The sequence below is a fragment of the Schistosoma haematobium genome, chromosome ZW, assembly GCF_000699445.3.
Source record: "Schistosoma haematobium chromosome ZW, whole genome shotgun sequence".
NCBI classification, from domain to species: Eukaryota; Metazoa; Platyhelminthes; class Trematoda; order Strigeidida; family Schistosomatidae; genus Schistosoma; species Schistosoma haematobium.
The window spans coordinates 35,108,500-35,136,083 of NC_067195.1; the positions used below are offsets into that span (position 1 = coordinate 35,108,500).

Genomic DNA, 27,584 nt, shown 5'->3' on the forward strand with positions numbered 1-27,584 from the left:
ATCCGTATCGGTGGTCCACTACTGTTAGACACGGAATATTGATAATCATAAGCTAGTTCTAGTACTTCCACAACCGTTGGAACCATTTGAAAGGTCGTATTAGAGTTTTTCAGAGGTAATTCGAAAGACTACTTTGCAACCAATCATCGAAGCCTGATGTATGCGACAGTTGGTAATTTGATATGATTGTGTAAGTTGTTAAATAACTTCTACGCTACTGAATCTCATTTTCACTCAGCTGTTCAATTAATACTCGTATTCCGGCAGACGTTATCAACGGCTTAGAATAAACAGTAGCTATATAGTTACCACATATGTAATACATATTATATATATATATATATATATATATATACATATATATATATATAGTATAATATAATATAGTATAGTACAGTATAGTATAGTATAGCTACTGTTTATTCTATAGCCATAGCTTCAAATGGGTGGGCTCTCTTGAGGCATGTCAGTGAATTACCTCGTAATTATTGGTGTGTCTGAATTAATTGAACGGATGAACTAGTAAACCAAAGCTAGATCTAACCTCAGTTATCTGTTCTTTGAAGGACATATAACTGAGTGAACATACATTAATGTAAGCTGACACTGTACCAACCATCAGAAATACCAATAAAAATAAACTCAACCTTTTTAAAGCTATTTTTAAGTCATATATTTGCCACATTAGGGTTGGTAAATATTACACAACTTCCTAGCTCTTCGGCTCTTTTTGGTAAGGTTACATTCTCCATAAAAAGTAGACAATATGGAAAGAAGTCCGCTTTTAGAAAGTAATTAACCATAATAAGTAATTTGTACATTTCGGTTATTCAGCACCAAAAAAAGAAAATTAGGCGGTTTTAGAATAGGAGATGAGGTGCTTATGATATATGTACATCTGTTAGATTATGAGAATTACTTATTTCTGTTGGTGCTGCTGATAATATTTTACCCATAATTTTGGCTGTTACTATTTGTCACTCTACGTTTGTCGCATTCTGAACACCCCTTCTGAATTTTAAGATTTCCTCAGTACTCTGATTCATGCACTCCAACTATCGATTCTAGTTGTTTTAATAACTCGAAAAGGCTGGTTTACCACTGAATGTTAAATAATCTTAAATTTCATAAAGAACCCCTTTGGAAGTTGTGGAATATTATTTTAACTTTTAGCATCTTTAAGACTTAAAATTACACCAAAATTTGTTTACCATCCATTCAAGCTCGCTCTGAAACTTAGTGGTTAGCAAATGAGTCTGAATCGTAATAAATTTAAACTTGGCAAGAAATTTCGTGGTCTGAATGCAAAGTTTTTGATCTGCATATCACAGTAGTTGGTAGAAACTTTGCAACCAGTGAGTTGGAGGTTTAGACTTTACCTCAAATGGCAAGTATAGTTCAAGATCTAGTGCACACAATCAGAGACTTGGTCGCAGTTGTACGTGATTTGTAACATGACAAATACGTAGCTAATCATCAGTAATCAAATGATGCAGGTAGATTGTCCAAGTTAGTAAACAAGTGGGTATTAAAGGGTGTTATGTGTTAATATCTCCATATCGTTACCCATCTGCGACTGAAATTTAAAACAAAGTCACTTGGACTTCTATATTTAAGAGTTTTGTAAATTCAGGGACGCGTGTATAACTGTTTACGTGTTCTTTCTCCGATTCTAACGTAGATGATGGGCCTCTTCTCTTGGGTTTATATTCTAAGTAGTGAGAGATGTTTGAAAGAAACCTAAAATTTTTTAAGGTTTTGTTTGATGTTTTACTGATTACTTATTTTTGATATAGGTAAATTATCCTATATACTTTGTATAGTGAGCCATTTTGAACGAAAACAATAAAATGGAAATATATCACGAAATAAAGGTTTAAGAATAAATAACTGGTACAATTATGAAGCTTTTGATTTGGTGATTATGATGACACTCGGCAATCCAAAATTTATCCAATCATTTCACGGAAATCGATCTAATATGAGCGTAATATCGATAAATATTGAACACATTTAGTAAATTTCTACATCATAATACAAGTGAAGCCCTTCAAAATTCATGGTTTATACTTATGAACGTTTTTGGTCGTCATGACTAGATTATTTCAAGTAAACATTCACTTTTAGTTGTTTCAATGCTTTTGAAAATGGAGAATGAGCGCTCGAATCTCTTGGCTATCGTCAAACTTGTTGTACACGATCTAATTCAGCTTACATTTGATCAACATCAGGTTTCTCTTGATGAAAACATTTTCTGGGGTGAATCTAGGACTGTTCATTGTGAAGAGGTTCTAAATATTGTCTGGCGGTTGCTTTCTGTTGTTGAGCACTGTCTCTGTCATGGTTTACGTCGAGATTACACAATGCCTGACTCTTTTGACGACAACAATGAAAGAACTTCATCGAAAGGATTAATGAAGGATGCGACAACTGTCGTCCGAAGAGCACGTAATCATGCCGTTTCCGCTGCAAATATTTTTATGAAAAATTCGTCACATCCAAATCCTTGGCCCGTATTATTAGAAGCAGAAAAATTGTCAAAGACCACAGATTCTATAAGTAAAACTGTTGCTACGATGACCGAAATACGGACTGGACTAGGTCGCTCTCGCGTTTGGTTAAGGCACGCTTTAATGAGAAAGGTATTTCCCGCAGTTTTCGATCTGTTTTAAATGTAGTATGTTATCAAGTCGGATTTGCTTCCCCTGAACTTATTTTATATGACAATCTTATTCTGAAAGAGTAGCATCGGTTATTTTTTCTCAAGTTTGAGTTTTCATGTGTATAAGACTTTGGGTATTACGTTAGGTCTCATCTGCAGCAGAGCCTTACAAAAGTTTTCATATTCTTCGTTTATTACTGTAAAATAATAATTACGGTGTATCAGTCAATAAGTTTGCTTACAGGTTATGAAGACTTGTGAAATACTTCACTCCTAGCGCTTCTGGTAGGTAATTTTGCAAAGTTCGATTCATCGTCAATTCCGAAATTTCTAGTCCAAAGTTGTGTACGTTTTCAAATTCTTTTCAGCTTCCTGTTTGATATATTGGTATAGTTCTCCTTATTTTGTCTTTTATAACCATTATTAATCTTTCTGAATGCTTATAGCGTACCTTTACTGATATTTATTCCTTCAAAACAAAATGGCAAAAATGAACTCGAGAGTAAGTACGTATCACATAAACAAGAAACTGTGACTTCCTAAAAATAAAATAAGGAACGAGAGTTAAGTCAAAAACATTAAAGAATAATAATAAGTAAACAGTAGTATATAATAGGAGAAACTGTTCAGTTAGATAACAGCCTGAAACGATTCTCTCAGTTAAGAGAATCAGTGAGTCACCTACAACGTAGGACCAGGCACATATATGCATCGACCCAAGTTGCCACACCTCATTAGCACAAGGTGAACACCAAATTCATAGGAGTCACTTCAATGGTAGTAATATATCGAAGGAAGATTCATTATAAGGATATAGTACAGGAAGAAAGAATTAGTTGGTAGAACGAAAGATATGAAGCGATTTTAATCTCATAGTTTAAGGGAAGACAGAGAGTGAATACACAGATGCCATTGTGATCGATTCTGAGCCATGTCACCAAGAGTCTCCAACCATTGGTTACGATAGTCACGCGGACCCCAACCAAGTAGTCTGCATCCACCAACATGGCTCGGACTAAACGTTAGTGTCTTCAAGCACTGATGCCACGTTTTGGTTTGGCCGCCCCTAACTTCCTTCCAACCATCCCCAACACTAGTCAGCATTGTACGTCGTGGTAATTGGTGTTCAGGCATACGTAACACGTGGCCCAACCGTCTCAGTCGATCTAGATTTACAATCTCATCAACTGGTTTACCATCATTCCCTAATACCTTGCATCGAACCTCACTATTACTTAACCCGGTGATTCCAGCAGATGCCAGCTATATTTCTAAAACATCTGTGATCAAATACTAGTGACTTTCGGGTATCCTCTACCTTTGATGGCCACGTTTCGCAGCCGTAAAGTAGAACATAACGAACTGCCGCGCAGTATACTCGTCCCTTAATTGATAGACGGATATCTCGCCTTCGTCATAGGTGGTGATGTAATTATTTGGCAAAAGCCAAGCGAGCTTTTCGAATCCGTGCTGAGATTTCGTCAGACACCAACCCATTAGGGCTGATCAGACTTCCAAGATAAGTGAAGTTGTCAACGCGTTCGACTACTTAACTCCCTATCCTTAGTTCAGGTGTTGACGCAGACCAGTCCTGAAGCAAAAACTTGCATTTAGAGGGAGAGAAGCGCATTCCAGACATTCTGGCATTGTTACTTAGTGCTACCAAAAGACTCTGCATTTTATCAGCGTCTTCACCAAACAGGACTATATCATCTGCGTATTCTAAGTCGATAAGTGGACCTCCTGGAAGAAGATCAATACCCGAGAATTCAGTAGACGAGAAAGTTATTTCCATCAGTAGATCTATGATTAAGTTAAACAAAAATGGAGAAAGTGGACAGCCTTGACGGACACCACTTGAGGTTGCAAAAGCAGATGACAGTTCGCCATAAGCTCTGACTCGACTGGTAGTGTTCGAGTAAAGAGCCTTCACAAGGTTTATGTACTTCTGAGGTATGCCTTTCAATGACAGACACTGCCACAGAATCTCATGGTCTACCGAGTCACATGCTGCTTTTAAGTCAAGAAAGACCACCATTGTCGGACGCCTATAAGTATGCCTATGTTTTAGAACCTGACGAATGGTGAATATGTGGTCGAAGCAGCCACGACCAGGTCTGAAGCCAGCTTGATTCTCTCGTGTTTGCAGTTCACGAGTCTTAGTTAGGCGTCTGATAATTATCGAGGCTAGTATTTTAGATATTATATTAGTTAAACTAATCCCTCTATGGATATCACAGGATGATTTTGACCCTTTCCTATGTATATTGGGATAATCAGTGATTGCAACCAATCAGATGGGATTACATCCAACTACTAGATCCTAGTTAAAATATTAGTCAATCTAATCGCTAAACTTGGACTACCATCCTTAAAGACCTCTGGAGCCAGTCCATCTGGACCAGTTTTTTTCCTCGTTTCAGATTAGCTATAGCTTTTTAAGCTTAAACTAGAGTTGGGGGACCCACTTCAGTGATCCATTCAAGCTGTTTGGGAATGATGGGTAGTTGTAGAGTAGCTGAAGGCCAACTGAACTGCTCCTTGAAGTGTTCCACCCATCGTTTCGAACGTCTGAGATGAGAGTAGATGGAATTGCCGTCTTTTTACGAGATTGTCTCATTTCCTGTTTCTTCCATTAGCCCGAAAGGCTGTTTTGTGTTCCCTATAGCCGCCGCCTTTTCCATCTCGTTTGCTTTCGTTGCCCACCACTGATCACGATCGTTCCTTAGACTTTTGCTTAACCTAGATCTAATTTGTTTTCGCTCTTCATCGTGTTCAGAGCCTGATGGGATGAGTTTACGAGAATCCATCGGTAAAACAGACCTTGAGGAAATCCACTGGTTCTTTGTAACTCTGTGGTTTAAGTCGCTAATAGATGTCACTGCTGTTTCCACAGCTGCTTGTATGGCTTTCCAAGCAACATCTGGGTCAGCCTCGTCTTCAGAACTACCTAATTGTGAACTCAGTTGTTCCTGGAACCTACTTTTGGTTTTCTCGTTACTCAACTCAGTCCTAGTGGGTCTTTTTAATGTGGCTTTTTTGCGTCCAGTGAGGCGCAAGCAGATGCGTGCCCGTATTAGGGCGTGGTCGGAGTCCAAGCAGGTACTCCAGAATGAGCGACAATCTTCTACCGACCCTCTCCAACGATGACTGATGGCAATATGGTCTATTTGAGTCCATCGTTGGTTTGGTGTAGGGGGTCGCCATGTTAGACGATGTCTCTCCTTATGCTTAAAATTCGCGCTTGTTAAAAATAAACGATTGCCTGAGCAAAGTTGCAGCAGACGGTCACCATTATCTGTTCGTTGTGCCGGAATACTAAAATATCCACCTAAATGCCTTTCTGTTTGGTTTAAACTACCTATCTGAGCATTAAAGTCACCTGCTACGAGTACTATGTTTGAACGTCTAGCTTTCTGTAAAATTCATCTTTCACATCATCCGGGCTGCAGTCAGTGGGAGCGTAGGCGAAAACGACGAAAATGCAACGACGTGTGTCGGCTCCACATTTTGGCGAGGTGATGTCAAGTTAATAACCACACTGGGATCCTGTATGCGTGTTTTAGAGACACAGCATACATCAATGGTACGAGATTCTAGGGTTTTAGTAAAGGGGACCTGCTGGTCGATTTGACATAGAGTGAGTACTTTGATGGCTCCAATGTGTAGTTTGGAGAGAAGTTTCAGTAGACTTGAGAGTGTTTCGCGCACCATAATCGTTGGCCAAGGTGACACTTGATGAGGAACTTTAGAGTTGAAAGTCGATATAGGAGGAATAATAGGAATTGAAGAGGGAAATTGATTATGAATACAGTGATCTTAAATGGTAGAGGTACGGGAGCGGTTATCACTTCTCGGTTGCCCATACCCTGGAAGGGTTATCTAGAGGTACCTGAAACGGAAGTTGGGTTAGAGGTGGTCTTTTTGACCTGAAAGTGTGGCCGCAGTGCCCAATGGACAACTGCTTGAGGCCGGTCACACACGACCTTTTTGTGAGGAGTTTTCGTGTCACCTCCGTACTTGTTGGGACCTTACCACCGGAGACGGATATCCGTGGGATAAGGCGAGGTGTTACAATTTGGACACGCGGGCAGTATCACAGCCCTCACACAAATCAATGATAACTGTATAGCGTATACGTATTTGATGCCCTCTTGTAACTGTTTGTGTTCAAATAAAAAACAGTGACACCAAGTCGGTCGTCGTCACTGTGCCCGAACACACACTGCTGAACCTCCTCATTACTAACATGGTGCTGCCACTAAATGTTAGCTATCTTTCAGGGACAATGAAGGGTGATTTATTTTGGCTCATTTAATCGTTTTCTTGATCTGATTCTCTCTTCGTCTATCTCTTCAAGAATCCTCTCCCTTTTTTGTACAGTGTATTACTATTTTGATACCTCTTTATCTCAGTAATTATTTATTCAGATAAGTAAACAAGTGTTGTGTGGATAGTGTGAGCTAACATGAACATTTTCTTCATTAGTAATCATCATCATGGTTTCGTCTGGTTCGGGATACTACCTGGGTAACCAAAGTTAAACAGATACTCTTCTCCGGATGACAGTCGTCAAAATTTTGAGTTACAATTTACAAGACAATAGGGTAATATAGTGGGGTGTAGTGCAATGCAAATTTCCTGTCCTAGGATTCTGAACCAATGTGGGCCATTGGTTTGGAATCAGGGTTTTCCAGCTAACTTAGGTGTATCCTACGTATTGCTCAAAATAAAAAAGCAGTAATTTTGTTTGTCCAGTTTCTTATTGAGGCTCTGTGCTGTCAAGCTTTAGAGATACAAACCTGTTAGCAGTGATATATTCCCATGATTTTATTCGTTTCTTTCGAAGTATATTTCCTATATATATATATATATATCTTACCATTACCGTAGCAGCTTGAATTGATTCACACTCATACCACGTAGTACGCTAGTTATGACTAATCACCGAAAAAGGGATACGACTTTGACTAGTTAGTTTGTAAGATACACCCTAAATTTTTAAATACGGTTGCCAATACGGAATACCATTTAATGCTTTTGTAGTTTCATCGTTCAGCTTTTTTTGTACCCGATACACAAGACCTCAATGTTGCCTTTGACAAATCTTCTCTTGGTGTAATCAGAGCATACTTCAACCATGTTTGTTGCAGGGTTCCTAACTAATTTCGCAAACGTTTATTTAACTTTCTTGCTTTATGGGCAATCCATTTATATTACTACAAGCTAGTATGCATGATGAGGTAAGTGAAATATTAGACACTTTAGTCCTAGATATCCTGGTATTTTGACTGTAAAAAGGACCTGATAAATACAGACAGAAATCCGAGTCATTAGCTACTCCTCACATCCTCGTTATCAATCTGTAGATATTGCGGTAATAAATTTTCCAGCTGGTAACTCCAATACAAAAGTCTAATTCGCTAGCGCCAAAAAAGTCCTCGACTTATCCTTTACAAAACCTAAGTTGCTTTTATGTGGTTATCCAGTAGTTTTATTGGAATTTCATTTTTATTTCTTATAGCAACTAGGAGAGTTTTTTCAAGTCATAATAGATTCCATCGATTCTTCCAATTCAAATGGGAGTTTTGAGAGTTCTCCAAAAGTCTGTGAAAGCAACGCAATTCCTGTAACACAAAATTCCAGTACATTTGCTACATTTTATCACTCCGGTGCTTTGCTTTTAAATAACGAAGGAGTTGTCGTAACCGGTTTGTTAGCAACTTTGAAGTCTATAGACTTTTGCTTCATACTGAAAGATAATCTGTCTTACATGGATAAACCGGTTTGTCTTTTAATGTTTAAAAAGTTTTTTAATATCCATTTCTATATATAAATTTAAAAGTAACAGCGAATATCGGAAAATTGTGATTTTGCACCTTTCTAAATAGTTTGTGTTCAGTTACTCGGATCATCGGCATAAATGCTACATGTGTTGAGTGAAGATAAATACCTTTTGTTGTTATTGTGAGCCATTCAAATTCCATCATTGCGGAAATTTTTAATACTGCTCCATTGGCTTACTAGTTAAATTTTTAAGAATTGAGTCCTTGGGGTTTATTTCAGAGACTGATTAAAAATATTCACAGTTTGAATAAACTACCTGTTGAACAGTTTTGAGTTTTTTGGATGTTCAGACTATCTTATGCTTTAATTGTTCTGTTCAACAGTCTTCCACTTATTTCCAAAAGGCTTTTATAAGTTTGAATTGTTCTACATTGGTTAGTTGTCTATACTTAATTGGTTGGTTGCAGTTAGGAGTTTGTTTGATTTACTCCTATAAAGCCACGAGCAAAGGAGCGTGCAACTCTGTTTGACAGTCTAATGGGACCATCGCTCTGCTCAGATAATAATAAAGAAATTAAATCGTTAACGAATTATTTTAAAAAAACATCTGAGTTGGATGACGGGAAAATAAGAAGGTCGCAGCAATCCATTTTCCCGAATTGTTCTGTAGATTTTGCTAAAATGAAGAGTGCCACAGGAACTGTGGACAACTCACCGATGCCTCTCATCCTGGCATATGGGAATCTATTGATGCTACAAAAAGTAACAGCCTAACGCATTGGAAATAGAACATGTGATAAAACATAAAGTACAAGTGAGCAGGATCATGCATTAGACTGGCTGTTGGGGATTATGAAAAAAAACAGACCCATGCCTGACTATTTACACGGAGTAGCACATAATTTGAATTTGCGTATCTCTATTTTAATGCTCTCTCGTGCTCGAATCACCCTTATTAATCCTGTCCTTTATTGATGTGAGCTTTTTCTAACAGTACCCTTTTGTGTGTTTCCTTATTGAACGATTCCCTTTTTATTTTCAGTTACACGTAGTACCGTACCACATATATTTACAGGCTAACTTGAATAGACTTGAAAAGTTATATTCAAAAGTAAAGTAAGTTTCTGGATGAAGTTTGGCTGTGTTTGCTTTGACATGTTCAGGGGTATTTTATGTATGTATAATTAGTTATCAGTAAAACGTCGTTTCTGTTGTTTGTTAAGACAGTCAACTTTATCATGCATGAGGATAGTGTGACGTGTCTGTGAAATAAACGTCAAATGGAGAGTAGCAACAGGATTTGTTGTTTAGGAAAGATATGTTTATTCTACAAATCCATGGATTGATACACGTAATACTTGAGGTGGTAATATTTAAACTAAGTGATATTCTCTTATCGTCTAAATTACTCACCCTTCAAGGTGAATTAGGCGTCATTCACAAGATCTCAAGACTAACGTGGGGTATTATGCGGTCAATTTTTAGTTGCGATACTACTACAATCTCTACAGATATAGTAATTTTGATGGTTAAGAAAGTGTGAGTCCTTGGTTCCTCTGAAAAGTTATTGTTCTTATATTCAACATACGAAAGTTTTATTGGTTGCATTATGATTACAAATTATAACTTTGATGTTAATATAAAATAAATAGAATATGACTAACAGTGTAATATAGGACCCACTTTTCTTATTTATGTCTCATCAGCTGGATATACCCTCGCAAAATTGATTTATTTTATATTAACTTTTGTCAATGGCTCTATCGAGGCGATTCGCACAGGATACACGTACGTCGAAAAGAGACTGAACAAATTTCAGTTAAAACACGGAAAACACGGTAATCCAAACCATTTGAAGTCCAGTTATAACTTTCAAGTTGTTCTTTAGTGAAATAGATAAAACATCTTTGTCAGTAAATAAAATGGTTAGTAACAGGATGTTAATGGGACATAGATCTGGCTAAAGCATGCTCAATGCACGATTGCTTTGGTGCACGCTGATTGGCTAATTCTTATCCAATCAGCGTTAGCCAATACTTAGTGAACACTAGAAATCTCATGTGAAAAACTATAAGTATACTAACGTTTTCCCTATTGCACTTACTTGCTTCTTACTTCCATCTAACCTTGTTATTTGGAATATAATCTTTTCCTGTACAACCGTGTTCTGATTTAGGGGACTTGTCGAGTGAATCGATGTCCGAGAATACTAAGCAATAGGAATAGCTGGGTTATAACCGTAAGAGAGGATTATAACAACTCTACAATCTTCTCATGTAAGAACTATAAGTATACTAACGTTTTTTTAGTTGTGCTTCTTACTTCCATCCAACCTTGTTATTTGGAATATAGTCCCTTTCCTGTTCAACCGTGTTATAATTTGAGGACTTGTCGAGTGAATCGGTGTCCAAGAATACTAAGCAACAGGAATAGCTGTGTTGTAATAAGAGAGAATTATAACACAGGATGTTTTAGATACGATTTCTGAGTGTACTAATTTAGTATATCTACATCATTTGTAAGTCTTCAGTTGGTAAAAGCACTGACCATATTTACAAATAAGTATTTTGATCAGGATTGTGTAGCGTGGACTACGTAGTTATGCTTCTGAATTTAAGTTTAGATTGTCTGAAATCATACGCTGAGTTTTGTATACAGAGGTAACCATCAAAGTTGAAGAAATATCTGGATTGCAGCAGGAATTAGATAAGCGACCTCTAGGTAATCCATTTCTCTGTTATATCAATTGAGTTACGAGACTTAACTACTCATCATGTCTCAATTTCACAGAAAATTTGGGTAGAACGTTTGATATTTTCATTACTACTTTAGGTATTGTTCTGTGTGCATTTAAAACTACTCCATGATCTCAGATGTACAGATGAAATCTAAATCATCCAAATTTGTCCTCAATCATAAACAATGCATAGATTTTTCGTTTTGTCATTTATTAATATGTAAAATTCTGGCACTTTCGGCATAATTAATCACTACATTACACAAATATATAAAATGCGTAAGATAGTTTGGTGGTAAATAACTAGGTAACTAATATTAAATTCGGATTACTTATATTTAGTTACCCTCCAATAGGTAAATTGAAATGACGATAAAGCAATGAGACGGAGTTGATTAAAATAGCTCCGTCTTCTGATTACTCTATAGAAATTTATAAAACGGACTAACTGCTTTTAACTGAAATGAATTACTTCATTCTAAACAACTAACTGTAACTATTATATATTCTGGAGAGTTTGTAGATTCGAACTGTCCAATTATCTCACAGTTCTCATCTGGATTTGTAATTTACTAACAACTATAAGATTAAGACAACGACCCTCTGTTTCACTGAATTACTATAAAAACAGAATGATTTGCTTATTCTTATCGATCGTCTTTGTAATGTCTGTTTTCAGAATGTTTTTAACTATAATCACACAAAATATACATATTTAATTTGTTTTGAAGAAGTAAACCCTAATTCTATTCGTAAATTTTATTATTCTCTCTGCAATGACCAGTCGACGGAGGGAATGTTAGTTATAACCTAAATTTTCAAGCTATCTCAGAAAGAAAATGTTCATAAAATGGTAAAATCAATTTGTAAATCCTTTTACAATCTAGGATTAGACTGTATCAGTGAAGTTTGGAATTTGTAATTTGTATACATGTAGAAATATTGTGTAGGAAAACTCATTACATATATCAGAAATACATATATATCACTATAAATAAATAGGCAAACAAATCATGTATTGAAACTACAAAATTTCACTGATTAGTCTTGTTAAGTCTCCTTATTCCACCTAGTGCATTGGGACAATCGACTTTATCTGACTGGTTTCTACATCAAAACACATCTTGGTTAAAGCACAAATATATTTCAAACAAAACAATAATTTAGGTTACAAAATGTCAGTGTACATATAAATTTCACACAAAAATATTCTCGAGTTAGAAATAGACCAATCAGTCTGCTCCAACATAACGTTGTTTGAAACAAACTCCGAACAGGTTACTGTCTTATTAACATGTCTTTTACATTGAGCATTCTCTTACTCAGCCCTTAATAATTATTACTAAAATCCTCAACTGACTTCTGTACTGATTACATAATTACATCATCAAGTCAGATACATTATTTTCCACTAATTTTTAATCGACTATAACATCTAATAAGGATTAAGTGTTGGCTATTTGTAAAACCGTTGTGATACATTTTTGTGGATATATTATTTATTACTCGAGCGATAAATACTGAGAAGGAATTTTTCATTTTAGTTTATGTCGTCCAGCAGATTTATCATCTTCAATCGACCAGAAGAATTTTTTAGAAGATTTATGCAACGTACTGAAGTAAGTTTCGGTATTTTAATTTGTAGCAGCATTTATTGCTTTCATTGTTTATGAATTCACAAACGTGTTTCATTGGTCCAAGCACATAAGTGTCAATCACTGGTTTATTGTCAATGTAGAACTTTACAGTTTGTGTATATCACTTTGAGGGTCCTTGCAAATTGGTCCGTTCAAAGAACAGAATTTATTCATAAAGGCCTTTAAAACGGAATGTTTTACACTTCTTCATTCTCTTGTTTGGCTTTACAAACTAACTTTCACCGGTCTCTGCTGATTTCAGTGTTTGGTGTGAATTCCTTTGGAAACTAGGAATGAGTGCAAGTGTAATAAATTTCTAATCAGTTCTGAAAGGCTTTCATTCTAACTGTTATCTAAGATTGTACTAAAAATGTTCTTTTCAAACATAGTCCTTTCTATTGTTTATTTTGCGTATATTCCTTGTTTGAGATATTTCCTGTCACGTATGTTGAATTTTTATTACTTGAATTCATGAGTCGGTGTAAGCTAGACCACCATTAAAAACCTGGAAGCACTAGACGGCCATTTTGTCCTTATCCGGGTCTTCTCAGCAGTGAACACCCACGATCCCTCATGTGGGACTCGAGAGCAAACGCTTAACCTCTCGACCATTGAGCCGTCATCCAATGGTATTAATGTCTAACTTCAATCTATCCATGATCTTGCGCAAGCATTCATCCATTGTTTGAGGTAGATACCTGTCTCTACCCGACACGGACTGGACTCCACTGGTCACGGCTTCTCACTAGAACTCCAGGAAATCTATCTTGAATCCAGTCACTAGTAAGCACATGCAGTTTTGTTTAGTTGCGGTGATATTCTTCAGTTGAAACTGTACATAAGCTTGTCCCTCAAACCGTGCCAGAAAACGTTTATTCACATTTTTGAAATAAACAATTGGAGCAGATGAATCACTGAGCATACTTATGAATAATATTTTGCCGAGATGATCATTTCCAAATAAATACTTCCATTCAGTTAATTTTTTTGTTTTACCAAATAAATTTTGTCCATCAAATCCTTTTTAAGGAAACGAATCGATCGAGAAAATACAATAAATCAAAGACTAAACAATGAAATTACACACCTTTCTAAGCAGATGGAATCCATGAAACTTGAAAATCGGAGTTTGTATATCACCGTAGCACAACTGAAAAAGGACCAAGTTGGTTTAAATAACATGCATTCAGAAAATATGGTAAATGTCAATGCTTTATTTGTATAAATTGTATGAAAGAACTTCACTGAAATCATGCACCGATCAATGTTAGACCACTATAAAAAAACCTGGAATTTCCAGGTGGTCTAACATTGATCGGTTTATAATTTAAATGGAACTCAACAATTTCCACAACCCTATACTTATATTAAAGAATGTTTAAAAGTAAATCACTGTTAAATTAACTTCTTACTATGTCTTAACTACAATCTTGCCAGTTTAAAACAAACGGACATTTAGCACCGATATTAGGGTACAATGTAACCACCACTTAATGCCAAATTTAATCTTCTTAATAGCTTACGATTACTCAGTACATATCATACATATCCACCAGTTAATTTTGAATTGACTTATTATAGACTGACTATACTTCACTTCTGTACACCCCGATCTGTTTAAAAACTTCGTTTTATCACTTTGTTCCAAGTCTCCCAAAATGTTATTTACTAGTTTTGTTTCATGGAACATTTTTAATACTTAGTCCTACTAAGCTTCTGTTTTAGTTTTTTCGTCACTGATGAAAAAAATGTGTGGGTGGTAAAAATGTTTTTCAATTCCATGACTTATACGTACATTCTAGCTGTACAGAATATTCAAATGGGTGCTAGAAGATTTACTACTAGTATAAGGATTCAGTAGTGGTCGGATAAAAAATCTAATCTAAACAGCTTTCTATAACATTTGGATTGTTTGTTACGCATCTTTAGTCACTCAATTAAAATATCTGTTTAACTTCCTATTTAATGAATCGACTCTTTATACGAAAAAAACGTTTGTAATTTTAGTTTATCACTTTATATCGGACAAATGTTTCGAAAATGATACTGATGATTTTGTTAATAAACCATTCTGCTAAGCTGTAGAAAATTATTTGGTCAAATTTCCTGCTAACTGAACAATTTGCGATATCATTTCATTATTTAGGCACTTCACACATATCATTTGACTTAAACAGACAACTATCATCGGCCACTGGTTGTGTCCGGAGTTAAGCCACTAAGGCACATGTCCGAACCCTGCTCCACGTACTTCAGTATGTACAACCGGATATTTTCATAAGCTCTCGTATGTAATGTGACTCGAAGTCAAGTGTATAAATTTCTAGTCGGTAAATGAGTTAGGTACTCTGAAATATCTGGTGTTGCTGATATAGTGAGGTTTTTTCGGCTAGGAAAGATGATCTTAGTGACGTTGTGTGTTTAAAAGTTGCCTGACCTCCTTTGTAATTTTTCAGTCCGAAGTTCCTCTCTTTTCTTGGCCGGATTTATACCCACATCTATTGAGATCCAGTGTCGCTTTTCCTTCTGTTCTGTTAGTAGATGGGTGCTTGTTTTGTGTTTCTTTATCATCCTCTCCTCCATTTCGCTGTATTGGAATTAGGAAATATTTCGTTAACAATAAGATAATTTTAAGTTTCCTTCTTCTGTATGTCTGAATTGGTGTAAAGTAAATTAAGTGGGATAAATCCTTTACGATATATGGGTTTATGGTAGAAGTTCTAAATCCAACTCATCAGGGTTTATGAGTGTATGACTAAATACGACTCCTAAAATAAAACATGTATAGCAGTCCAGTTCAAATTTAATGAGTTTTTCTGAAAACTACATTTAAGTTTACTGCAAGATTATAGTCCAGCAGTTAGAAGTACTTTAATTTTGTAATAATAAATGCTCTGTTATTTAATTCCCCATCCACTTATTGTGTATTTCAATTATCTAGGAAGCAGTGAGTCGCATAAATCAATTAGAGTCTGAATTAAAAAATTGCCAAAAGACAAATGAAGAAAATGCTGAACTTGTTGAATCGATTCGAAGTCATTTAGATGAATCAAATAAAAGATGTAATCAGTTAACTCGATATTTATTCGTAAGTGGTTTGCTTTATTTTCTGCACAGTAGAGTCTAACTTTTTCTTTGAATGATATTATGAAAAAATCGTTGAAAGGAAGTCATAGATTTGTTCACAGATCTTACTCTTTTGTGAATACCATCTGGATTATATTTTTTGAATTCAAAATTGAACAACCAAGTGTTGTAGCTCTACAGGTAACACGATGTTCTCTGGTGTTATAATTCTCTCTTATCGCACTCCAGCTATTCCTATTGCTTAGTGTTCTTGGACACCGGTTCACTCGACAAGTCCTCAAATTATAACACGGTTGAACAGGAAAGGGACTATATTCCAAATAACAAGGTTGGATGGAAGTAAGAAGCACAACTAAAAAAACGTTAGTATACTTATAGTTCTTACATGAGAAGATTGTAGAGTTGTTATAATCCTCTCTTACGGTTATAACCCAGCTATTCCTATTGCTTAGTATTCTCGGACATCGATTCACTCGACAAGTCCCCTAAATCAGAACACGGTTGTACAGGAAAAGATTATATTCCAAATAACAAGGTTGGATGGAAGTAAGAAGCACAATCGAAAAAAAGTTAGTATATTTATGGTTTTTACGTTAGGAGATTGTAGTGTTCTCCAAGTATTGGTTAGCAGTGATTGGATAAGAATTAGCCAATCAGCGTGCAGCAACGCAATCGTGCATTGAGTATGCTTTAATCAAATCTATGTCCCGCTAACACCCGGATATGCATATACACTGGTGTTAAATATCGTTAATCGCTTAGCATTAAATGTATTTCTTTAGTCTCTGGGATTTCTTAACCTAGTAGAATCTCAGAATACACGACTTTAAAGAATCAAGTCACTACTCAGTAAGTAATTTGTCTGGATTCTTATTTTACGTGAATTAGAATTACGACTATAATTCAACTGTGGATTTTCACAAAACGCCATCATTACCACATCTTCTTGATTCTGACGGTAATGTCAATTATTCCTTAACTTGTTCCATTATTTTAAATCGCGTGTTGCTTCATCAGTTTTTTTGCCCGTAGTCTTACCACCCGGAGGCTCCATGCCCCCAAATGCCCTGGTATGGCCGAGAGCGGGGTGGGCCCGCCCCCCTCTCAAAATGCTCTCACACGGCCACGCGTATACAGCCTCTGCCAGGGAAGTCCTGATCACTGCCTTCTCGTGGCGGGGGTGTTGTTTACGAAGATGAGAGAACAAAAAGCGAATGTTCGGCGCTTTAACCGGATCTCAAACCAATGGTGCATATGGGCCCTAGTATCTTGCGAGAACAAATCGCGTATGGACCAATTTTTGGTCACCGGCTACCATGGGACTGCATCTCCTCACAATGCTCCACTGCCTTGTGGGTTAGACCTTTAGGTCAAAGGCTCGGGGTGTGGCCTCCCAGGGAAACCACCTGCTTCGGTCCGGGCACCCGGACAGTATCACAGCCCACACACACACAAATATGGTGTGGCGCATATATATTTGGTGCCCTCTTGTACCAATATTTATGTGTTGAAATAAATAATAATAAGTGTTACCATATGTTATTTAGTAAATATGACACATTTTTAACAATTCTATAATCGCATCATTACTTATTTTATTGATTGAGTCACTCATCTGAATACATAAATACTGCGACAACTGGGCATCAAAATAATTGTTCACCATACAAACAAGTGAATGAATTCTCGAAGAGATAAATGATGAAAAGTGAATCTAGTCCAAAAAATAATTATGTGAAAATAAATGAACAAAACTGGTACATAATGAAAGAATCAGTTCAATTAGATAACAACCTGAAAGGATTCTCTCAGTTAAGAGAGTTTCCTTTCCTCCAATGGTTCCTATTATGAGCCATCTCTGATAACGTCAAAATTCGTTGAGTTGTGCTATCTCTGAGAGCCCAACTAAGGTAGTCGTTATGGACCAGCAGGTGATATGCCCATGAAGCTTTCTTTCATCTCACAGTTTCATGTCATAAACTGACTACCCTCTTTTTCTGACCAATCCCAACGTCAGTAAACAGATCAAGATGTTGAGGTCGCTCTGATGACGTTCGTGGCACTCATTTGAGCCACCGTAGCTGGTGTCTCTAGGCAGTGACACCAAGTCAGTCGTCGTCACTGTGCTCGAACACACACTGTCCAACCTCCTCACTACTAACGTGGTGTTTCCACTGAATGTTAGTTATCCCCATACAGTAAGACGATATCATCCAGATACTGGAAATCAAAAAGCCTTGCTCCAGGTAACAGATCTACATGTTTACTACCATCAGAGCTGCTTCCGGAATCCTGTCAGTGGCAAAGCTGAGGAGGAATACTGAGATTGGATAAGCTTACCTTACTCCGCTACCGGAATGGAAAAATGGTGAGAGGTGGTTGTATGTCTTCACTTTATCTCAGTTATCTGTGTACAGAGCCTTCAAGATGTCGACAAACCTGTCATCTACATCTTTTTAAGACAGGCAATACCGGAGTACACTTTGTTCAAGGAGTCTAAAGCGACCATGTCATCACTCATATTACTTCGCTAGAGTTTTGAACACCTGCCCCGAAGATGCAGCAGATGTCGACATCACGACTTTGTAAACAAATAACCAAACGTATGTGTTATCTGGTCTGCATTCAGGTGGGAACGTTGGAGGTCAGTTTAAGTAATACACGTAGTTTCAGAAATGCTGATCCAGATTCCGTATTTGGTGGCAACATTCCGAATTTCGACCCGTTAGCAACCTGAAATAGTTTAAACAGTACAGACCTTCAACCAAAAAATCGACTATTTGAAAGTTAATAAAACTATTAGGTTATGAAAGCCCATTTTTATGGACTGTAGTAATTTGGACTCATTCTCCGACATTTATTTTGTACAGGAATATGATTGTTTTAAAACACTGTCGTGGTATATAAATGTTACTATCTATTTATTTTCAAAGTATACATTTTGTTATCTAAATACTCATATTTTGTGAAAGAGAGGCAAACAAGTCACTCGTTAGGTTATTTTTCATTTAGAATATTAAACCGAAAATTCATAAGCTTATCATTGCATATTAATAAATGTCTGTAGATCCATGTGTTGTGTAACTATATTTAATCCAATGTATAACCATTTGACCATTGGACTGGTTTCTAAAACAAAATTTCTTAAAAACTATACGTGTTATAAATGTGTAGTGAATCCAGTAAGATGAGTTCACTTCATCCTATAATGTTCGTGAGTTTATATATTATTACTACCATCATTTTTAACATGTTCAGTTTCACGAACTCGCAATCTAAATGTACTTTATTTCTTTTTTTCTATAATTAATTGTTTCAGGATTCCCAGTCGTCACTTGAACATAAACAAACTATAATTAAACAATTAGAAGCTAAGTGTAAAGGAATGACAAATATGATTGAACAGATGAACGAGAGGTAAATATGGATAACAAATCTGTTTTATTAAACCTTTGTCCATGAATTACTGGACTCAAAGCAAGCTATTGTTTTGTTAATAAAATTATATTAAGTATTAGTTTTTTATTGTTATGTTACCCTGGTTTGTCATTATAGATTCACCCAAAGTAAATTTCGATGGATGAGAAACACAACTGGTTCTTTAAAACCAGAGTTTCATGAAGATAATTACCGTTAAGAAATATGTATGTATAAGCTTGATTAATCATCTGTTTGATTTTTATTAAAACACTATGGTGCACTTTTGTAAACATCTAATTTCTGGTTGTGAGTGTATGAAGTCTTTTTCTCTAATCCTACGCATTTTTGTTGTCACTTTTTCCTTTATGTTTTTGAGATTCAGTTCACTCAGTTGTTGATCAACATTTGCTTTCTGCATATATTGTCTGTTTATACCGGATTTATGTATGAATTTAGGATTCAATAGATTAGGAATTGAACAAGTATGTTTACATGTTTGAATCATATTTCATTTGCATAACTTTTGGGCAATCAGATAGTATGTATTAGTCTCTTGCAATATGTGATTTAAATGTACACAAATTATCGCTTACTTAGTGAGCAAAATTTTTAGTTTCCCAAACTATATTTGACTCTAATTTAAACTCCGATAACTTGGATAACTGAAACACCATTAGGATATAAGAAACTGGACATCTTTTCTTTCATAATACTCAACTCAAATGTTCAGCTTATCCTTCAATTCGCATGGTCTCATAATTGAGTCTAATTGAAGCTTCCTGGATTATAATTTTTGTTAATATCTGGAAAAACTCTGAGTACGAAGAAATATTATACAGCTGTTTCATCCATAAAGTCATGAACTGACGGTTTGAGCTGTATGAGGAAACTAAGCGTACTGTTTTAGGCTCATTTAATGGTTTTAATCTACTGTTGACTTTGTTAAGCGATATGAGACATGATGATTTATTGGTTACAGCTAGTAACTTTTAACCACTAGTTCTGAAATGCAAACCTCGCAATAACTACTTTGGTTTGCGACAATTGTATACTATCAGAAACTCACGCAAACACTGTACCTCGAAGCTGACCGCTTAATCCTGTAGTTGGTAGATAAGTCGCGTTAGTTTAAGGATTGACATAATGCAAAATTGATTACAGTAAGTGCAGATTCGTTTATTATTTTTCCCATAAATTGTGAGTTCTAACATCGACTTATGTTTCTTACTTATCGTTTTGTTGTTTTTTTTTCGAAATATATTTCCTATCTTATTTCACTGACTCCATCGAGAACACAATTTCAACTCTTTCACCTTAAATCTTATTTTCCTTACACTGATGATGCGTAATGTTACTACTTAAACCAATGCAAATTTATGTCTATTTCTACGTTCTCTATGATTAACAGACGAAACAGTAGTGTATTTATGAAGGCTTAAGTAATAAATATTATGCAATCCTAATAACTAATATATATATATATATATATATATATATATATATATATATATATATATATATTCCGTTTTTTATTTAATAGTTTTCCCCTTTTTGTTTACACTTAGAATAGCTAAGCTTACTAATGAAAAGGTTTCACAGGAACGAGATTTATATAAACTACGCGAAGAGTTGTCAAACGCAGACACAAAATCTGTTGAGCAGTTAAAAGTGATTGAAAATCAAGCTAGTCAGATCGAAAGATTAAAAACTGAATTGAATGAGCAAACAATCGAGTTGAATAATTCAAAGATGGCTTCTGACCAGCTAGTTTTGTGTAAATTAGTAAGATTAATTAATTGTATACATTTTAATATTACAGTCATTATTTCTATTCAATAAATCCTACTTCAGTGATGATTTTTGGTGATCATTCATTGTGTAAGTTATGCTAATGTCAGGAGAAAACTTCACTAAAAACATGCGGTTTGTTTACTTTTTTTGCTTTTGTGTTCTAAACAAGTATATTACTTTCTTCTAAAATTGATGTGCATGAAGTTATAGTTTGAAGCTTGATGGATTGTGGACCTTTCATGCCATAAAGTCACCCGTATTCAGCTTAGATCCTGGCTCAAATGTGCGTTTGATTAAGTTGCTACACTACTTTAGCACAAGGAGATGAAGTTAACACGTTAAATAACTAAGGAATGGAAGTGATCGATTCTGAGTCATTCAAAGTCTCCAGCCACTAATTCCAGTTACCGGGTAAACCCTAACCAGGCATTTTGGACCTGCCAACAGGGTCCAGACAAACGATTATGGATAATGTCATGTTTTAGTTTAGCTACTCCTACATTTCTTCCAGCTTACTCCTACACCAGTTAACATTACAAATCGAGGTAAGTGGTGCTTAGTCATGGGCAGCATACGAAAATTTACAGTCTCATCAACCTGTTTGTTACCTTTACGTAGTACCTTTTGTGTAACTTCAACATTACTCACTCTGTTTTTCAATGAAATGCCAGTAGTTCCTTGAAGACATCTTTGATCATATATCCTTGGTTTAATTAAGAGAACCTTCGTAACTACTAGGGTTGTTTTCCAATATTAGCAAATTGAGGATTTGCTTGATTTACTTTTTTTTTCTCAAAGAACAGTAGTGGTTCTTATCATTCATTATTCATTGTAGATTTTGTTTTCCTTCTGCACACTAGTTGTTTCTTTCTCTTCCTACGTACAGATTTTGATGGCTTCTAATCTATCAATGTTTTTCAAATGAGAGATCTGTATGTAATGACAATAAATTATCAATATCAGTCTCAAAAATTCATCCTTTATCAGTGGTCTTCCCAAAAGCTTTATGGTAATTTAGAGATTTATTCAGTCAGCTTGTTAAGTCAACTCATCGGGCTTTATCTTCAAGTTTAATCTTATCTGCAAAGCTTTTTTACTGACAGTGTCTCGTTAAGTGAAGACATCCAGTTTTAAGAACTATTATAATATTTGTCTCAGTGCTTTCATTTTTTTCGAATTTATTTATCGTACATTTCTTTTCATAAGTAGTATTTGTGTTTTTACCAAGACCTTTAGATATTTTTCAATTTACTTGGAAGAATGTTAAAATTTGAAGATAGATGAACTGTGTGATCTCAGTAGTTTGACACATAACCTCTCAGTGTATAGATAATTTGGGAGGTTAATTTAATTTACTTTGCATCTAGTTTCGTCTTAATTGATTAAAAATCTATTTTAATTTGTTTTCATGTTCCACCCTCCTATGGTATTATGTACTGTCACCTAAATGATGGCTTAAGTCAATTTTCTTTTCAAACCACAATATTCTTTACTTTGCTGACACAGAAAGTCTGTATTTAAAGATCAAACAAAAGGATATTCTCAGAATGGGTTTTGTGGAGAGTTTTAGAAATTTCACAGGTTGGAATCATGAGTCAATTGAAGCTAGACCACCACAGAAAACCTGGAAGCATTGGATGGCCGTTTCGTCCTAGTATGGGACTCCTCAGCAGTGCGCATCCACGAACCCGCCCCACACGGGATTCGAACCCAGGACCTGCTGGCTTCGCGCGCGAGCACTTAGTCACTAGACCACTGAGACGGCATCCGACGGTGTTAATGTCTAACTTCAACCAATCCACGAAGTTGCGCCACCGTACACCATTGTCTTCAGTGAGTTGTTATCTCACAACAGATCCCGCGTGGTGCGGGGTCGTAGATGCGCACTGCTGAGGAGTCCCATACTAGGACGAAACGGCTGTCCAGTGCTTCCAGGTTTTCCATGGTGGTCTAGCTTCAATCGACTCATGATTTCAACCTGTGAAAAGAATATTCATTCGATGTAGAATTTTCGCGAGATGTTAGATTTTAGTTTCTTTACTATTTCAGTTCTATTACTTATAGACCGGTTCATTTTATTGCTACGGTCACTCCAATTAATAATCACAACATGGATATTTCAGTTTTATGTCGATTTTCGAAATATTAGTTTTCGCTTTCTACTTTTTACTGTGAAGTTCATTATTTTTCACTGATAACTGTGGTCAAAGTTATTTTACAGCATTACATCATATGATCGTTCATTAATTTTTGCTTTCTAGGAAGTTGAGGAGTTAGACAAACAACTTAAAGTCTGGCGTAAACTGTGTGAAGAACAGGAGTATAGTTTATCCGAAATGGCTGCGGTTGTGAATTCGAGTAAGCTTGAAGCTGAAAGTTTGCGTGAGTCACATAGTGCATTCAGTGATGCTCAATGGGCAAATGATTCTGAAAATCCAAACTGTTTTCTTTGTCAGAGTCTGTTCAATGTTAGTCGTCGTCGGGTATGTTGTTTCTGTATGTATAATAATTAGAATTCCCATTTATTCGTAAGAAACAATTATTTCGAATATCTCTTCTTGTTGTGGGACCAATGATAGGATAGTTACATACTGATTTACGGTACAAATCATAACGATGATGAGTTATCATTCTTGGATTGCTTAGTAAAAAGAAATCCAAATGGAATTCTGAACCTATCCATTTACCGAAAACCTACGCACTCAAATCGTTATATTGACTTTCATTCAGCACATCCTTTTAATGCTAAGATCTCGCTAGCATTAAATCTTTTTAGGAGAGCTAACAAGATCATCACATCAGAGGAAGACAAACAAAAGAATGTATTTAGCATCTTACAATTTAATAATTCTCCTATGAAGATTATCAGCAGTATATTAAAACAAGACAGTTTAGTACGTTATAATAATGATTCGAATGAAATGCTATGGATTGGTACTGCAGTTCTACCATACCGTCATGGCACAACAGAAGAACTTCAAAGAATCTTGAAACAACACAGAATTAAAGTATATTACAAAACAACGAACACACTACGAAATACTTTAGTTCGCCTAAAAGAAAAAATCCGGTTCTTGTCCACATAGAACCGCATCTACAAATTAGGTTGTATCGATTGTGATGCCTTCTATATTGGAGAGTCATCCCGCGAAATCTTGACTAGAGCCAAAGAACATATTAGGTACACAAAGAAACCTCCTAACAATCCTGTAGAATTGGATCAACTTCAGATTAAATCGGCGATAACAGTTCATGCCATTTTCAACGACCACCAAATTGATTTTAAAAACATCAAAATATTGCAAAAAGGCTTTTCCAACTACAAAGAAAGGAGGGTAGCTGAAGCGTTCCATATAATGCTTAATCCTACTTCTCTCAATAGAAAGGAAGGCCTCACCATACATCCTACTTGGACCATCTATCCTAGCCATTCAGTCTGATCATATTTACAATTCACACTACCATATTACAAATTGAACTCTATCCTTTCTCACAAGTTGAAATCATGAGCCAATTGAAGCTAGACCACCATGGAAAACCTAGAAGCACTGGACGGCCGTTTCGTCCTAGTATGGGACTCCTCAGCAGTGCGCATCCACGAACCCGCCCCCCGCGGGATTCGAACCCAGGACCTGCTGGCTTCGCGCGCGAGCACTTAACCATTAGGCCACTGAGCCGTCATCCAGCGGAGTTCTAGTGAGAAGTAGTTACCAGTGGAGTTCAACCAGGTCTGTTGTGAGATAGGAACTCACTGAAGACAATGGTGTACGGTGGCGCAACTTCGTGGATTGGTTGAAGTTAGACATTAACACCACTGGATGCCGGCTCAGTGGTATAATGGTTAAGTGCTCGTGCGCGAAGCCAATAGGTCCTGGGTTCGAATCTATCCTTTCTCATCATAAAGGTCACACAATTTTTCATTCTTAAACAATGTACACATACATACACACAAATCTACATACATATCACTTATGAATCACCTAGACAGAAATGACATGACATTAACTTGTTCGGACCTGTTTTTGATTGATCAAATATTATTCTTATTGTTCCGTTGTACTATTTAAACTTGGATTAATTTTACTTTGGTTATTTATTCTCTGAAGAAGTGACTTACACTAAGTCACGAAACGTCAGATAATGTAATTTTCTACTCATTGGGATTTTACAAATATATTATTTATATATGATTTTTAAGGTAGATTAAACCAGGTTTGAGTTTATGATTTTTGTGTCCAATTTAAACATTAAACCTGTTGAGTTTACACTTTGTAATAATTCCTTGTTGATGTTGACAATGCTGCTTTCGATGTATTGTCTAGTTGGCGTAGACATGACATTAAATAAAACACTAGTGACCTATGATTCCTAACAACAGATCATGTATCATAAATTTTATTGACTGGATTTAATTATTTGGTCACTAGAATCGGTTAGATTCACTTCTAAATTTCAGTATCGGGTTGTGAAGGTTGTTGAATTTTGATTGAGATCATGAATGAACCAATGTTAGACCACCTCTGAAAACCTGGAAACACTCGATGGCTGTTTCGTCCTAGTATGGGACTCCTCAGCGGTGCGCATCTGCAATCCCACGTGCGCGACCATGAATACGTAGTTCTGAGGAGTCCCATACTTCTAAATATCTTCATTGATTCCATCGTAAATGGTTTGGACGACTTGGAAAATCTGACCTTTTTATCATATAACTAAAGAATATGTTTTTCCGATTCTCGCCTTATATTTTCCAGTTTTTGACTACCTTTTATTTTCAGAAAATACAGTTTAATTATCCACTGTACATATTGTTCAACACGAAGATAATGTAATGTACAATCAGATCTAACTCGGATAGTATCTGTTATCAACTATCATGAAATAACTTTATCGTTTTTCTATTATATGAATTACAAGGTGTCAATCTACCATTTGTATTTTCTCAATGTCTTCCAAACATTATAACCCACCTATGGGATAATAAATCTCAAATAGACTCGAATAAAGTTCAACATGATAACAAGTTTATTGTTCCAACGTAGATTTACAAATAAATAACATTAAAATGTTCACTACTAAATCGCTAAAGATAAATGATTCATATACCTTGTTTTCTGACGAAAGATCTAGTCAACGTTTATAAATAACCGAAAAATCATGACTAATAAAGTGAAATGGTATATCTATCAAAACACACCATTTATACTCCTAGTGTATAACACACTGAGAATTCGTGTTGTTAGCAAAAAGCGATCTATTCAGTTAACTGGCTACCACGTGAGAAAGTTACAATTTGTTCTCCCCACTGGTTTAGTTTTGATTATCTGATTTCTGTCATAATTTTTTCGCATCGTGCTCTTAATATGGCTTAGTAATATCAAACGATTCTTGCTCTCCTCTCTCTTATCCCTTCTAAAATTGCATTTCAGGATTTAATTAGTTCCATTTTCTATTTTCCTAGCACCACTGTCGAAATTGCGGCCTGATATTTTGTCACGAATGTTCATCCAGAAAAATGGCTTTACCAAGTTCTGCCAAACCTGTACGTGTCTGTGATACATGCCATGGATTACTTTTACATCGCTATAATGCTAAATAAACCATAATAAATGGTTTTCTTTTGCAACAGTCGTAACAACACACTTTTCGGATAAATAATTGAAAAACATACTTTTTCAGGTCTGAGCATAATAAGCTAATGTGATACATTAAACTAATGACATTTATGTTCATTATGTTCTGTCGCATTTTCGTTTCTGGTTCCATCATCAATATTTCTTTTAACACATTTATTTCTTGATTTTTAAATGTAATTTCACTAATGTATGTATTGTCGTATAGCTCACTTCTATGAATTTTTTAATTCTTTCAAATAGATGAAATCGTAGTTATTTTTTATTGCTCCTATGCTTCAGTAGTCTATTAACCCGCCTTCGTCATTTCACCATTCATTCTATTTTGACGTGAAATAATTCTCGACTATAGTTTTTCCTCTAGCACCATATTTGGAACAAATTAATGGTGGTCAGGTCCGTTTTCTTTTGTAGTATGATAATTTAAGTTTCAATTCCAAGACGCTCCCTCAAACACTTCTAAAACTGAAGGGTTTCTCACCAGATCATTCACACGTCAATTGTCTTTGTATAGGTTGATAGTAGCAGGACCGGACAACATTCCAGCAGGGGCACTAAAAGCAGACGTAGCGGCAACTGCAAGGATACTCCACATCCTCTTCAATAAGATTTGGGATGAGGAACAAGTACCAAAAGACTGGAAAGAAGGACTCCTGATCAAAATACCGAAGAAAGGCGATCTCAGCAAGTGTGATAACTGCAGGGGCATCACTCTTCTCTCAATACCGTGAAAAGTCTTCAACAGGGTATTGTTAAACAGGATGAAGGACTGCGTAGACGCCCAACTTCGTGACCAACAGGCAGGATTCCGTAAGGATAGATCGTGTACAGAC

General features: G+C 36.0%; 1 protein-coding gene across 2 annotated transcripts; it reads left to right on the forward strand.

Moving 5' to 3' along the window:
- On the forward strand, positions 1 to 27,584 carry RUFY1_1 (RUN and FYVE domain-containing protein 1). Of its 2 annotated transcripts, XM_051211171.1 has the most exons (11): positions 1 to 190; positions 1,797 to 2,642; positions 8,187 to 8,447; positions 9,492 to 9,565; positions 12,731 to 12,805; positions 13,853 to 14,021; positions 15,765 to 15,911; positions 19,230 to 19,327; positions 20,896 to 21,112; positions 23,383 to 23,604; positions 26,580 to 27,584. In XM_051211171.1, the coding sequence occupies exons 2-11, from the start codon at positions 2,136 to 2,138 to the stop codon at positions 26,715 to 26,717; spliced, it is 1,908 nt and encodes a 635-aa protein (XP_051071209.1). In that variant the 5' UTR covers positions 1 to 190; positions 1,797 to 2,135; the 3' UTR covers positions 26,718 to 27,584. The 2 variants fall into 2 exon arrangements, with proteins under 2 accessions (XP_051071209.1, XP_051071208.1); XM_051211170.1 differs by having other exon boundaries at positions 21,150 to 27,584.